At 54.6% G+C, this 15818-nt stretch overlaps 1 protein-coding gene and 1 long non-coding RNA gene across 17 annotated transcripts in view; one reads left to right on the forward strand and one right to left on the reverse strand.

Annotated features, from left to right (window-relative positions):
• JAKMIP1 (janus kinase and microtubule interacting protein 1) overlaps positions 1-15818 on the reverse strand; it is a 141155-nt gene that overhangs the window by 49513 nt on the left and 75824 nt on the right. For 15 of the 16 annotated variants that reach the window (XR_008296429.1, XM_053217600.1, XM_053217606.1 and 12 more), the window contains 4 exons: positions 6417-6626; positions 5446-5565; positions 1935-2081; positions 869-1009 (listed from right to left, as the gene is read on the reverse strand). Coding sequence is in view for 15 of the 16 variants with exons in the window: in XM_053217600.1 (XP_053073575.1) it covers positions 869-1009; positions 1935-2081; positions 5446-5565; positions 6417-6626 (618 nt within the window). In the remaining variant the exon portion in view is untranslated. Of the gene's footprint in view, positions 1-868; positions 1010-1934; positions 2082-5445; positions 5566-6416; positions 6627-7207; positions 7910-15818 lie in introns of those variants that run through there. The other variant, XM_053217607.1, reaches the window with a different exon arrangement.
• Positions 717-4840, forward strand: LOC128314594 (uncharacterized). Its single transcript, XR_008296431.1, has 2 exons — positions 717-1040; positions 2043-4840. It is a non-coding gene; the product is annotated as an uncharacterized LOC128314594 (long non-coding RNA).

The following is a 15818-nucleotide window of genomic DNA, read 5'->3' on the forward strand; positions in this document are numbered from 1 at the left end:
GAAAGAAGGGGTGGATGGATGGATGGATGATGGATGGATGGGTGGCCGGACAGCCGAGGGATGGAAGGAGGGAGGGGGGATGGGAAGATGGGAATACGGACGGAGGCAAAGATAGATGGAGGGACGGGAGGGAGAATGGATTGGTGGGTGGAAGGGAAGGACTTAAAGAGAGAGGAGGATAGGCCAGCAAAGTGAACTTGACAGTTATGGTCAAAGCTTTCTCCAGAATTTTGATCACTGGCTTTTCTACTCTTGGAAGACCCATGAGTGGAACCATCACATTCCCTCTTGGGCATTAAGAACACGCTTTGCTTCTAGGGTCCAACTGAAGCTTCCCGCAGATGCTCTCTTACTGGTGCCTAAGCTCCTTTCACAGACAGAAAAAGGATTCTCTGGATATAACAGTCGCCTACAAAGACACACTCCTCTCCCCTTAACCTTGTAGATGTAGAGTCTCAGCCAGCCCTTCAAATTCTAGCCTGATTACAAGGTTCCGGCTTTCAAGTTCATGGTCTGCAATAACTAAGCTAAAAAAAAAAAAAAAATAGACTTCTCAGGGACAAACTGTGCCCACTGTGTCCAGGCCAGACGACCCATTCCTAAAACGGATGCTGCTTCTTAGCAACAGCAAACCAGGGAGAAGAGTTGAGAAAAAGAGTAGCCATGGAGACGGCTTCCAGGCACCAGCGGTGTCTTTTACACAAAGTCGAGGCTGCTGTCTGGCTGAATTAAAGCAGCAAGGTGCCCGCGCGGGTGAGCTCCGTGAGACCCCACCCGCATCAGCAGCAGCGCCCTGGAGCCTCGATGCCATTTGTCACACCGCGTCGCCCGGCGCCACACCGAGCGATGTCACCAAGCGCGAACGTACCAGCGAGAGGTCGTCGATGACGTGCTGTTGTTCCAGAACCTGCAGCCGCAGGAACTCGATCTCCTGCTCGTCCCTCGTCAGGCTGAGGTCGTTCAAGGAAGTGTGCCGCTTCAGGGACGCCTGCGCCGACAGCTTCTCTTTCTGCAGCCAGAGGGAGAGCGCCCAGCAGGAGGTTGGTTACAGCGTGAGCACCCAGCGGGAGGTCAGGGAGCACCCAGCAGGAGGTCAGGGGGCTCCCAGCGGGAGGTCAGGGGGCACCCGGCGGGAGGTCAGGGATGCAGGAGGGAAGAAGGCTACCCAGTCCCCACGCGGGAGGAGGGGACGGGTGCAGACCAGAAGCAAGCTGCAGGCTGAGAGAACGGGCTGGGCAGGCGTGGGGGTGGGGGGTGGTCGTCCAAACCCGGGCCCTGGAGGCTGGACGAGGGAGCTGGGGAGGCAAGGCACGCCACCGGCGATCGTGTCCCCCTCACACCGGGGCCTGTCCCAGAGCCTCAGCCTTCTTGCTGGAAAAGGGGCGACTGACACCGCTTGGGACAATGAACCTCGGACTCCTCCACGAGCCAGCAGTTACAAGACACCGCCCTGGCCACAAAGACTGAGCACTCTGATGGGAGCAAACGCAAATCCCTTATGCAACGGTGGCCGTTGCTCTCACGTGCGAAGCGTCTGCAAAGAGCTAAGGATTCCGTGAGGCCTTTCCATGCCAACACTCCACCCTCTGGGTAGCCCCGCGGTGCTGATAACCGCATCCCCCCCCACTTTATGGACGAAGACACTGAGGCACGGAAAGAATGGGGCTGTGTCCGAGGCCCCGGGGGCAGCAGGGGATGGGGGGGCAGGGCTGAGGCGCAGACCCAGCTGCGGGCACTGCCTGGCCTTCTGCCTCTGGGCACAGAGCCCTCGACACCGTGCCCCCTAGAGAAGCGGGGCCAGCAGGGCTCGGCAAGGTCGGAGAGCCCTGGCGAGCTTCCTGGGGGAGGCGGGGCTGGGCGGAGACTGTGGGCTGCGAGGGTCAGTCGGGGGCTGGAGAAGCCCAGACGGAGACTCGAACCCAGGGCTGACTCACCATTTCCACATTCTCCCTCATGACGCTCTTGATTTTCTCCTCCATCCTCTGGATGCTCTGCAGCAAATCCTCATTCTTCTTGTTCATCCGCTTGTTCTTCTCCACAAGGGGCTTCAGCTGGACCTCGGTCTCCCGGGAGCGTTTCAGCTGCGATCAGAAAGACACAGAAGGCCGGTGGCTGTAAGGCCCAGCGGACTGCTGATGTCACACGGCGGAGGCCAGCAGGGGTCCAACCCAGGACCGGAGCTGCCTCCGCTGGGACCACAAACCCCAGAAGATCCCACAACCACCTGGATCCCAAACACAGTATCCCACCTGAGGCTCAGGGGGGCCTCGCATAAGGCAACAGGGGAGGCCCACAGATCCGCCCCCGGGCACCCCGCTGGCAAGTGACCTGTGCTGGGTCCACTGGTCTGCACTTCCTTCACCTCTGGGCATAACCCCCAGGGGTCCTGGGTCTCACGCGCAAAGGTCAATCCCATGACCCGGCTGCTCCTGGCCACCATTCCTCCCCAAGTACAGACCTAGCAGAAAGCTCTACCTTCTTGAGACAGCAGGCAATCAATCCTGGGCCCCACTCCGTGCCAGACTCGGTGCCGGGACATCAAACCCGAAGGCGTTCCCTGAGTCTGTACAACTAGGGGCTGTCCTTCCAGTCTCTCCCGTGGGATCAGCGCTGGGGGAGCCCCTCTGGTGCCTGGGGCCCTGTGCTGGGGGCCGAATCGAAGGGACGGCATGCCAGGGTGCCCGTCCAATGTCAGAGGAAGAGGGCAAAGACAGTAAAGGAGGTAAGAACACAGTGAGCCAAGCGCGGGCAGATGTTCCAGGCGGGGAGACCACGCGCCCTGAGGTTCAGAGCAGGCAAGAGCACAGCTCGTTCAGTGCAGCGGGAACACAGAACGTGGGGTGCTGGGCGTAGAGAGGTGGACACGGTGAGGCCTGGTTTCGAGGGCTGGAGAACTCTGTCATTCAGTTTCTGCCCTGGCCCTTGAGGGCTGCTCTCTGTGGTCGGGTCTGCCTTCTCGAACACACTGTGCCTCCCCACAACCCCAGGAGGGGCCCCATCCCCACTTTACAGACAGAGAAACTGAGAGCAAAGACGTGGGATGCTGTGCTCGTGGCCACACAGAAAGTGCTAGAACCAAGAATCAAGCACAGGGACTGACTGCAGATCCCTGATTTTGGTCGCCAGGTTGTAAAGTTAAGATCAAGCAGTCTGGTGGGACCCACTCAAATATAAAATGGACCTTTGAGGGGCGCCTGGGTGGCTCAGCCGGTTAAGCGTCCAACTCTTGGTTTTGGCTCAGGCCATGATCTCACGGTTCCGTGGGTTCGAGACTTGTGTCGGGCTCTGCGTTGGCAGAGAGAAGCCTGCTTGGGATTCTCTCTCTCCCTCTCTCTCTGCCCCCCCCACCACTCGCACTGTCTCTGTGTCTCTGAAAATAAATTAATAAACTTTATGAAAAAAAAATGACCTTTGACCCATACATTCTACTTCTGAAAATCCTCACAGGAATAAAATTCCAAGTGGTAACGACAGAAATGTGTCTTCAGGTGGCATATGCTCATAACAGCAAAGACACCCGAGCAGCCTAGAGGAATGGGTGAATGAGCCACGGGTCGTCCTCAAAGGGGGGCGTGAGCTGTGCACCTGCCCAAACGACAGCCGGAACTGATGAATCATGGGAAAAAAAGCAAGTTGCAGAACAATAACACAGAGGAGAAAATATCCCGTCTGTAACGGCCAAACAACAGACAGTCTCCTGGTGGGTGTCGATATATCTACACCAGTTTTAAAAGCATGTAAGAACCACCCCCAAACAGCTAATAGTAGTTATTTCGTGATTTTAAGATCAAAGTGCTGGCTAGCTGCTCAATTTTTGCTTTAAATACTTCAGTGTGCTCCAAATTGTTGCACACAAGCTACATTTCTTTTCTAATCTTCTCAGTGAACTATTATGCAGTACACGAGGGACTTTTTTTAGTTAATGAATATTTAAGCGAAAAGCGTACATCTAATATTAGACATACAGTCTGATTAAAGCCACTTGAAAATATGCTTTTAAAAATACTTGATGGAGGAGTGCCTGGGTGGCTCAGTCAGTTAAGCGTCCGGCTCTTGATTTCGGCTGAGGTCATGATCTCACGGTTCGTAAGATCGAGCCCCGCTTCAGGCTCTGGGATGACAGTGTGGAACCCGTTTAGGATTCCCTCTCTCCCTCTCTCTGCCTCTCCCTTGCTGTCACTCTCTCTCTCAAAATAAATAAATAAAAACATTTGAAAAAATTAAAAAAAAAATACTTGAAGGCAATGACTTTACTTTGATCCTGTTAAGATACAAAGAGGTGACTCTTACGCTGTTCATCTCGCATGGTTCTCACATACTATATAGATGCACTTGCTTTCATGATAAAATTTAGAATCAACAGAAATATGACAAGACACTTGTCAAGAAGTTTATGTACCGACTCCCACGACATAAAAGTTCACTTCGCTGTTTATGCAGCAAATTTACACATATTCAGGAAACTACTCTTTTTACTAGATTATCTTTTTTATTTGTTTATTTATTTAATAATTTTGAGAGAGAGTGTACATGTGCCGAGTGGGGGAGGGGCAGAGAAAGAGGAAATGGGCGTCCCTAGGGATTCATTTTTTTTAACCCAGAGTCCCTGTTCGTTATCTTTAAAATTAGAAATATGTGAACTTTGGGACTCCTGGGTGGCTCAGTCGGTTGAGCGTCAGACTTCGGCTCAGGTCACGATCTCACAGTTCGTGGGTTCGAGCCCCGCGTCGGGCTCTGTGCGGACAGCTCAGAGCCCGGAGCCTGCTTCGGATTCTGTGTCTCCCTCTCTCTCTGCCCCTCCCCTGCTCACGCTGTCTCTCCCTCTCTCTCTCTCTCTCTCTCTCTCTCAAAAATAAATAATAAACATTAAACAAGATTTTAAAAAAGAAATGTCTGAACTTTCCTGCAAAAGAAAGTAAACAGAGAAGCAAAAAACCTAAAATGATCCATCATCACACCACCTAAAGCAGCTCCCAATATCTGTCATGACAATGTGCATGTTTGTTTTGTAAACTGCGTGTCGCTTTAATTTACTGTGAGCAAATAAACGCGATGTCTACCGTCCCTCCTAACGACTGTAGACAGTTCACTGCCTAAATGTTCCATAATTACTCTGCCCAATACTTGAGTGTTGAACAATTGGGTTTTTGTTTCGTTTCGGGTCACTTTGGGTCGCTAGCGTCAACACTGCAGTGAACATCCTCTCTAAACTCCTCACTGTTTGCTCTGACTCTTTGCCCAGGATAAATTCCTGTAGAAACTAAGGGGAGGAGCAGGTGTCTTCACTGAACGTGTGCTAGATTTTTGGTCAGGAATTAATGGGAAAGAAAGGAAAGGAAACCAGGAGGCCTCTGCACTAACTATGAGTTCAAGGCGGGTTTTTCGGCCCCGGGGTGGCTTCCTGGCGCCCCGCAAGGCACCGTCTGTCTCTCGGGGGCTGATTACCAGCTCGTTCCTCTCGTCTGCCAAGAGGGTGTTCCTGTCTTCCAGCTTCCGTATCACCGAGTTCAGTTCAGCAATTTTCAGTTGGAATCGCCGTACGTCTCGTTCGTCCATATGTTGATCCTAAAAGAAAGTCAAGATACGAACGTACTTCGAAGATGCCTTAGTGACTCCGAACACTCCCAGGGAACTCGCGGGACGTGACCGCGAGCTCCTCCTCACGAGGCCCCACGCCACGCTGGGCGCCCCTGCAGTCAGGCCACGGGGACGACACCCCAGGCCCTGCCAGCGACCCGCAAGAGACTTCGTCTCAAAGTGACAAGAGGTCAAGCCAAGACAGCTGTGCGTGGTCTCTGGGGACCTTCACGCTCCAGCCCGGGCCCGCTGTGTCTCTCTCACAAAGGCCCGTGACGGACGTGCCAGGACATCCCTCAAGGCCCACCGGGCCAATCTCACCAGCACCTCGTATGCTGTCCGCACAGAGCACGCACGACAGACGTTCAAACATCTGGTGACTGACTGCACGAATGAATGAATGAATGAATGAATGAATGAATGAGTGAACGAAGGCACGCTGCTTCAGCTTCCTCAAAGCACGTTGCCCCCAGAGCCCTTTCCTTCTGGCTAAGGTCCTACTCATGTTGCAGGGCTCTGACTTCAAGACTGGGCGCCTTTCTGTACTCTTACTGTGCACCCGGCACTGATGCCTTCACTTTTCTTTCCCACTGACTCCAGACCGGCTGGAAGCAAACGCAGTCAGCTGCTCTCCCCTCTGTATCCCCAGGCCCAACGCTGGGCCCTACACGTGGTTAACGTCAGTCTGGGGAGGGAGGCCAGACGCACGGACAGACGGAAGGGAGGGAGGGGTGAGAGGAGGCAGGCAGGCAAGGTGCCCGGGGGAAACGACCGCAGAAAGGACAGGCAGCGGTCAGCCACGAGGCCCCGGTGCTTGTGTGAGTCGCCACTCCCCGTACCTGGACGCCCATGAGCTCTGCCATGTCCCCGATGCCAGGCGGGAGCTCTCTCTTGGGACTACTGTGGTACCGCTCAGCCTCTTTGACCTGAACCAGCTGCTCATCCAAAGCCTCCTTCTGAAGAAGCAGCTTCTGGGTCTGGCCGGTCTGCACGCCGAGTTCCTTCTCCAAGGCCAGGATCACACGGTCTTTCCCTCTGATCTCGTCCATCTGCAAAAGAGAAAGAATGAACAGTCAGCCTAAGGGCTCGTGACCACGGCAATCTCTCCCTCGCTGGCCTGAGGCCCAGAAGAAAAGGTTAAGAAGGATCAAGGACCCAGGTCAGCTGAACTTGGAAAACTCAGGACACAGAGGGGCCACTGTCCACGGCCCAGGCCCCGCTCCCCTGAGCACAGAGGAGCAGACAAGTTACGGTTCGATGGCCAGACGCTCACCATTGAAACAGGGCTAGGTTCGTTTCTCTCTCACGTGAATTAAATAAAACAAAATCCTGACCTCCAGGCACCTCCAGCCACCTCACGCCCCACAGCTCGGCTGCCTCACCGAGTTGGTGGGTCTTCTCTCCCACTCACCCCCCAAGCCTCTCCCGTCCGGTCACAGCCCCACCTCTCCACCAACACAGCTCTCGTTAAGGTCTTTGATGCTCCCCTGGCCCCCAGACCCACAGGACAACTTTCTGTCCTTCATCCTCACCAACATGTGACCAAGCCACTCACACCCTGCTCCACGAAGCTCTCCCGCCCCTCCCGCACTATGCCATGACTTCCTGATTTCTGTCCTTACAGACTCACCTTGTTCCGGCCGCCATGAAAGTCTGGACTTTCCAAGGCTTGGCCCTCTTCCTTTCCCCGGGCAGCCGCGTCCTCACCCATGACGTTAAACCCCCATATGCAGCCGACACCCCAATGTGTTCCCAAGGCCCTGACTTCTCTCAGAGCCCCAGAATCATAGAACTAACTGAGTATTTGACATCTCTGCTGGGGTCTCTAAAGGACCTCAGCGTCTCCACATGCAAACCTCAAAGTAAGCCCCAGTTCGCCCCAGCCCGGTCTTGTCCAGCATTCCCTAGAGGAAACCAAGCAGAAAGCAGCTTACAGAAGAGAAAGCTTTGGCCCCGGGCCATCCACTTCAACTGATTCCAGACAGAGAGCCAACGGCTGGGAAACTGCCCCAGTAAGGGTGCTGTGCTGGGGTATCCCCTGCCACTGCGTGTCCTTCCTAGAAACTGAGAATGTGAGGTCATTTGGGAACAGGGTTGCTGCAGATATAGTTAGGAGGAGGTCACACCAGAGTAAGGTGGTCCCTATGACTGTGTCCTTAGAAGAGAAGACGAGGCACACAGATGCCTCCACCCACAAGGCTGGGTAGAGATGGAGACAGAGACTGGAGTGATGGACCCAGAAGCCTGGGGACATCACAGACTGTCTGCAGCCACCAGCCCTGGAAGAAGCAAGGACGGTTCCTCTCCAGCGCCTTCAGAGAGCACGGCCCTGTGACCCCTTGATCTCAGATCTCCCGCCTCCGAAACTATCAGCCAATAAAGTTCTGTTGCTTTAGCCACCCAGCTTGTGGCCCTTTATTACAGCAGCCCTGGGAAACGGAGACAGGCTTTAGAAGGGACAATTTGCCAAGCACTAGGAGAGAGTGACGCGGGAGCCCAGCAGTGCCAGGAGCCCCAGGAGCTGGGAGAGGCTGGAAGGACCCTCCCCTGGAGCCCCCGGGGAGCACGGCCCTACCGGCACCTTGATTCCTGACTCCTGACTCCTGGCCTCCAGACTGTGCGGGAATACCTTTCTGTTGTCTTAAGCCACTGAGTTGGTGGCCGTTTGTTAAGAAAGTCACGGGAAACAAAGATACTCCGTGACTGTGATCTGTACCTCTTACTTGTGACTGTTGCACCTCAAGTCCAGACACAGACAGTCAACGGCCGAGAATAGTGGTTAAGAGCCCCGTTCTGGCAGCAGACGTAAAGCTGATTCAAAGGCCCTCCCCGACACCGTGTGACCTCCTGAGGCACAGCACGGGCAGGGCCACCTGTCGGACCCAGCCTCAGCCTCCATAAAGTGGGGACACGGAGACCTCTTAGGACCTCCCCGGTGCAGTTGTGGAGAGTTAGATCTTAGTGCAGACCCTGGCATGTTATAAGCTGTGGTCAATGTTGGCTGCCCCCGTGAATCTGTGTTAGCTCCTGGTGAACATATTGAAACGGCAGACCATATTATAGAAGGGGGAATTGGTACCCTCAAAACACTGGGGGGTTTTCAAGCAAAAGTCCTACAGTTCTGAAAAACTCTTTGAGCCGCCTTTCTTTTAGAGCAAAGAGTGTGCTCCCCTCCCGCCACATCCCCAGCCCCACAGGACAATCTCCTGGGACTCCAGCCAGGGGCCTGCCTGCCTGGCACGGGTCTCCTGAGCCCTGGGCCTGCCTGAAGCCGCGGCAGAAGGTGCCCACTGCTCCCCCTGGTGGCAACCCACCATCAGCTCCCCTCCTGGCCCTAATCCCTGGGAGGAGCACCTCCTGGCCGTGGGGAGGAATCCTTAGGGATGCGGCAATTGTTGCCACTGCCCAGGCCAGTCCAGAAGCACTAAGCAGTACGTGAAAGGAGTTCATTAATGTAAACCACTCACGCGCTGCCATTAATTCAACAAATACCGAGCTGAGCGCCACTGATGGATCCTGGGAAACCTCTGCAAACAAAACAGGCTAGAGTCCCTGCCCTCAGAGTTTCCACTCTGGAGGGGGAGGTAGTCACTAAACAATAAGTCAACACTGCAGGGGCTGAGAGAGGGATTCGCGCAAGCGGGAGAAAAGAAAGTGCGGGAATCAGCAGGGCCTGGGGGACGTGGTGCGAGTTAACAGGGAGGGTCCCCTCGGCATCCGGGCCACTCATTTCTTGCTTTGCACTGGAGCCCAGAAATGGAGCCCCCACCATGCATTACACTAGCTCCTCCCACACAAAGCTGCAGGACTGCGAGCAGGACACCTCTGGAGCCCCAAATTCTGCACCTTAGGAAAGTGCCCGTTCCCCGCTTACTCTCGTAAACGAGCAGAGGGCTTGCACCCGTCACCCTGGGAAAGGTTCCCAGAAAACGGTTTCCACCAGCAGTGATGACAGCCAGGAACAAATGGACAATGCAGAATGTATTCTGGAATCAACATCTGTCAGGTTCCCCAGCCAGAGTCCTCAGGGCCCCCCCAGGGTAGGAGACTTGCCAACTTCACACAGCTAAAGGCAAGCCCTCCATTCGTGGACTTTGTGTCTGCCTCCCAGGCTGAGTTCTCAGCAACCCTGTCCCCTTCCCCCAGGATGCTGACAAAGCCACGAATCTCTGACATGAGATTCCCCGACCTGCATCCCCTGAGCGAGCAGACTCCCTCTCCCAGCCTCTGCTCTCAGCATATGTTACAGGAGAGGGGTGGGGCTGAAATCATTCCAGTTCCCAGGGAAGGCCTTGATTGGCTCACAGCAGTCACATGCCCTGCCCCCTCACATTCAACGGCTCTGGGATGGCCACAGGACCCAATCAGAACGAATAGCCTAGAGAGAGCATAGCTAGGACCCTCCTGTTCCTCCTTAGGAGCTAAAAAGGAGATTCACTTTCTCTGAGCTGTGTGTGTGAGGATGGGGGGGGAGGGGCCCGGCACAGCAGTGACATCTCACCAGCACAGCGTGAGGTCCCCGAGGCTGAAAATGGCACAGGATGAGTCGGAGCAGAGCCTGGGAACCCTGGATCCCGGGGGGGCATGAGTGCCTCTGGAGCCCTGCCTGCAGCTTCTCCTACTCCTTCAGTCACAAATGCTGACAGATGATGGTTCAAGCGGGTCGGAGGTGGAATTTCTGTCACTTGCGACCCAAAGACCCTGACACGGAGTTAGGGAAAGCACACAGACTGGGTGATGGCTGTCACTTCCTTCTTACGTGCCAGCGTGAGCTCGGTGCCACGTCCATACTTACGAGACACGCTCTGTCTTCAGAAGACCCTCACGGTAGACACGACCCGCCCCGCTTCACAGCGGGGCCAGCTCCCAACATGCCCAGCAACGCGCGAGTAGCTTGGCGAGCTCCACCGCACCCCAAAGTTCGGGGAACGAAGAACGAAGCGGGGGCTGCTACCCCGACACCTGTTCCCGCTCTCCTCCCGCCTACCTGTGGTCAGCGACTAGCGTGAGCGTTCGCCCAAATGTCACGTCGACCCTAAAAGTCAGAATGGGATCTTATTTGGAAACGGGGTCTCCGTGGATGCGATTACGATGGACGTGAAGATGAGGTCACACCAGATTAGGGCGGGCCCTAGATCCACGACTGGCGTCCTCGCGAGAAGGGGACGAGACACAGACACACGGGGGAGGACAGGCCACGTGGCGGCAGAGCCTAGAACGGCACGGCCACAGGCCGGGGGGCGGCAAGGATTCCTGGCCACCAGCAGAAGCCGGACGGGGCAAGACAGGATTCCGCCCTGCAAGCGGCGGGGGGGCGTGGTCTCGCTGACCCCTTGATTTCAGACTTCCGGCCTCCAAAACCGAGGGAGAAATAAATTCCTGTTGGGAGCAGTTGAGTTTGCAGTGACTTGTTACGGCAGCCCTGGAAAACTAACAGAGCACCAGACCGGATTTATCACACTGCGGTGCACTCCGTAAAGGGACTACATTTCCCAGTGGCCCCTGCAGGTAGATGAGGCTGGGTAACTGTTGGCCAAAGCGGTGCAAGTGGAAGTGTGTGGAACTTCCAAAAAGAAAAGCGTTCTTCAGTGAAGACTACGCCCTTCTTCATCGGCCCTCCTACTGCCAACCTGGGATGAAGATGTGATGGCTGGCGCTCAGTGAGCATGAAGGCCCATGAGGGCAGGGCCACATCCCAAAGTCCATTCTGAGGAGAAAGCTGGGAGGTACCCGTGTCCCTCACTACTCTGTGGAGCCCTGTGGCAGCCCTTCCCGGACTTCGTACACAAGAGACAAATAAACTTCTAACGTTGAAGCCCTGGCGTCCTGAGGGAGTTGTCCCTTATGTGCCACCAGGCCTGAGCCTAACTGGTCTAAGGAAGGAGTCCAGAAACTGGTGTCCCTGCCCCATGGGGGCCGTAACTTCCTTTTCTGCTTTGCTTCTTTTTTTTTTTTTAATTTTCATTTATTTTTGAGAGACAGAGACAGAGCACGAGCAGGGGAGGGGAGGGGCGGAGAGAGAGGGAGACACAGAATCCGAAGCAGCTCCAGGCTCCGAGCGGTCAGCACAGAGCCGCACAGAGCCTGACACGGGGCTCGAACCCACAAACCGGGAGATCGTGACCTGAGCCAAAGTCGGACGCTTAACCGACTGAGCCACCCAGACGCCCCTCTGCTTTGCTTCCCTTAAGACGCATGTTAAATGTGTAAGCGGGGCATCCACAGACCTGCCTGCATTTCCAATCCGATCCGATCCAATCCAGCTGAGCAAGAAATGAAACGCGGGCCACCTTCCGAACACGTTGCCACGAACAAACAGCCTTGCCTGAGAAGCGACATTTTTCAAACTGGTGGGGGGTGGGGAAGTAACGGGAGAAATGGACACCTGTTCTCTTCACTCGATCCTCCAAGTGGGGCGTTTGCAGTGAAAGCCACACACCCACCGAGAATACCTGAACTGAGGATATTCCCGTTTAGTGCCGACACGGAAACAGACACCACGTCCTCTGGTATGTTTCAAATAAGCTCCAGCAGTCCCTTAGGCAAATGTTTGTTTCTTCCCCATTTTTTTTTACTTTAAACGTATATTTCTCCTGCCAGAGAGGAACACAGTTCATGGGTCTCTTGTTACAGAAATGGTAAGACGCTGCGAGATGCGGTAGTTCATTTTATTCTCATAACCCCAGGGCAGGTACGCAATTATTCCCATTTCGCAGAATACACACCACAGGCTCAGGGATGGGAGGCAGCTTCGCTGGGGTCACCCAGTAAACAAGACTGGATTCGCACCCGGAGCAGACTCTCCCCCAAGGCTTCCCTTCCCCTGATGTGATAACACCTCCTCCTACCCCACCCCACCCCCACACCCAGAAAGGAAGAGAAGTTTTGATGCCTACGCTAGTGCTGGAACTCAGGTAAATAAACATCCCACTCCTTACTGCTGAACAGCAGCCCATTCATGATATGAATATACCACATTTTATCCATTCCCCAATTGATGGACAGATGGGCTGCTTCCACGCTTTTACTACTATGAATATGCTGCGGTGATCACGTATGCATCTTTATGGAAACATGTTTTCATCTCCTTGGGTATACAGCTGGGGGTAGAGGTGCTGGGGGGAGCAGGCAAATTGCAGTTTAAGAAACTGCTGAATTATTTTATTTTTTAATTTTTTTTAATGTTTATTTTTTTTTGAGAGAGAGAGAGAGACAGAGTATAAGTGGGGGAGGGACAGAGAGAGAGGGAGACACAGAATCCAAGGCAGGCTCCAGGCCCTGAGCTGTCAGCACAGAGCCCGACGCAGGGCTTGAACCCATGAACCATGAGATCGTGCCCTGAGCTTAAAAGGGCGGGCCTACGCCAGCCGACTCCATCTTGTTCTGTGTCCTTCACCTTGACCACACCTCCTCCCCTTGAGTAACCCCCCCCTCACCTGCCTAACAAGACTCGACCCTTCCCCAGGACCCTTCCCCAGCCAATCGGCTGAGGCCATAGCCATTACCTCACCAACTGCCCCCAGGCCCCAATAAAACCTTTGTCCTTTTGAAACTCGCTCTCTTTCCCTGGTATCTCACCGCTGCGTCGGTGCAGGTAGGGGATTGAGCTCGAGCTAGCTCGAATAAAGGCTCTTTGCTTTTGCATCGGACTCGGCTCCCTAGTGGTCTTTGGGGATCACGAATTCTGGGCATAACATTTGGGGGCTCGTCCGGGATCCCCAAGAACCCCGAGGGACCCCGACCCGGAGAGCCTGACTGGCCACGGTTAGTGTCTGTTTGTTCTGTCTTTTCTGTATGAGCTCATTTCTGGAATCTGGTAGTGCCCGACGCGGTCTAAGTGGACGCACTGGAGGACCACGGGCCGGGAGTTTCGGAAGACGTTCCGATTCTCCCTTCTGGAGGGACGTGGAATCCCCTCAAAGGTCTGAGACGAGGCGGGTCGCTCCCGCTGGTCGGCGTGAGGCCGTCGTCTTTGGAGGGACATGGAATCCCCTCATCGGTTTTGGTGGGACATGGAATCCCCTCAAAGGTCTAAGCTAGCTTGCAGTTTTGCTTCCATGGAGTTGGAAGACTTTCTAGGGGCCCTCTGTTTGTCTGTTTTTGTGTTTCTCTGTTTTGTTCTGTGGACTTGCTGGACGGACGTTATGGGACAGACTCAGACTATTCCTCTAAGTATTATGATTGATCACTTTAAGGATGTGAGGGGAAGAGCTAACAACCTCAGTGTGGAAGTCCGAAAGGGTCGGTGGCAGCTTTTTTGTTCTAGCGAGTGGCCAACTTTCAATGTCGGATGGCCACCAGAGGGGACCTTCGACCTCCCTACCATCCACCGAGTCAGGAGTATCATCTCTCAGCCTAAGACGGGCCATCTTGATCAGCTCCCTTACATTATCACTTGGAAGGACCTTGTAGAAGACCCACCCTCTTGGCTTAAGCCCTTTCTAACCCTGCTCCCTCCGGAGCCAAAACCCATTCTTACTTTGCAGGAGACAGAGAAGAGGAAAAGTCTTACCCGGCCTTCAGCACCCCTCTACCCTGTCCTACAGGGGGGTACTGAAGAAGAATTAATTTTTCCTCCCCCGTATAACCCCTCTAGGATGCCGGAAGAACACCATCCTCCCCCTCCGGGGGAGGCAGACGCTGTTCCGAGAGCGGGAGGCGGAAACGCTCCAGGGGGAAGCCCGCCCTTTACCAGACAAAGGGCTCAGAGGGGGCAATCTGCCTCCACCGCCGACTCCACTATTCTGCCCCTGCGAGCCACCGGACCCCCAGACACGGAGGGGAATCAGCCCCATCACTATTGGCCTTTCGCCACTAGTGACCTCTACAATTGGAAAGCTCAGAATCCTAAGTTTTCCGAGAAACCAGCAGGGCTTATTGATTTATTAGACTCTGTTCTTTTTACCCATCAGCCCACGTGGGATGATTGCCAGCAGCTTTTGCAGGTCCTGTTCACGACTGAAGAAAGAGAAAGAATCCTCAATGGGGCCCGAAAACTAGTTCCAGGCGCAGACGGGAATCCCACCACCAACCAGGCTCAGATAGATGCCTCCTTCCCCTTAACTCGGCCCCAGTGGGATTTCAACACGGCAGAAGGTAAGGAGAGGCTCCGGGTCTACCGCCAGACTCTAATGGGGGTCTCCGAATGGCTGCTAGAAAGCCAACCAATTTGGCCAAGGTAGGAAATGTACAACAGGGAAAAGATGAATCTCCGGCTGCCTTTTTAGAACGGATCATGGAGGCATTCCGTACCTACACCCCCATGGATCCAGAGGCTCCAGAAAGCAAGGCAGCTGTTCTCATGGCCTTTGTAAACCAATCGGCCATAGACATTAGGAAAAAATTACAGAAAATAGATAGACTAGGAGAAAAAAGTCTGCAGGACTTACTGGTGGTAGCCGAAAAGGTGTATAATAACCGGGAGCCTCCTGAGGACAAGCAGGCTCGCGCCATGGCGGCTGCCAGCAGTAAGCAGACTCGAGACCTGGCCAGAATACTACTAGCTACCACTGCTGACTTCCCCGAGGAACGAGACCGCCGTCTCCGGCAGCTGGCAGACGACACAAGAAAAGGTAAAAGCACCAAGGGGGGGAAGCAGAGGCTGCAGAAGGATCAGTGCGCATACTGCAAGGAGATAGGGCATTGGGCCCGAGATTGTCCAAAAAGAGCTGGCGGGAAGGGAAGAAAGACTGATTGAGTAAAAGTCCTAGAGCTGGATGAACTAAGTGATTAGGGGAGTCAGGGTTCGGACCCTCTCCCCGAACCCAGGGTAACTCTTAAAGTGGAGGGGACCCCTATTGACTTCCTTGTCGACACCGGAGCACAACATTCGGTCCTCCGCACCCCACAAGGAAAACTAGCCAGCAAGAAGTCCTGGGTACAAGGGGCAACTGGTATGAGCCAGTATTCATGGACTACCCGAAGAACAGTAGATTTGGGAACGGGCCGGGTATCCCACTCCTTTATGGTAATACCAGAATGCCCCTACCCACTGTTAGGACGGGACTTACTGACCAAGATTGGAGCTCAGATAACTTTCAGACAAGGGGGGCCTCAGGTCACCGATGGCAAGGGCCACCCCATCCAGGTCCTGACCATGAAACTGGAGGATGAATACCTCCTCCACCAGGAGGCGCTCCCGAGAGAGGATAATATAGACAGATGGCTACGAGAATTCCCCTCGGTTTGGGCAGAGACAGGGGGGATGGGACTAGCCGCTCACAGGACCCCAGTCCTGGTAG

This window comes from Acinonyx jubatus, chromosome B1 (assembly GCF_027475565.1).
Source record: "Acinonyx jubatus isolate Ajub_Pintada_27869175 chromosome B1, VMU_Ajub_asm_v1.0, whole genome shotgun sequence".
NCBI classification, from domain to species: domain Eukaryota; kingdom Metazoa; phylum Chordata; class Mammalia; order Carnivora; family Felidae; genus Acinonyx; species Acinonyx jubatus.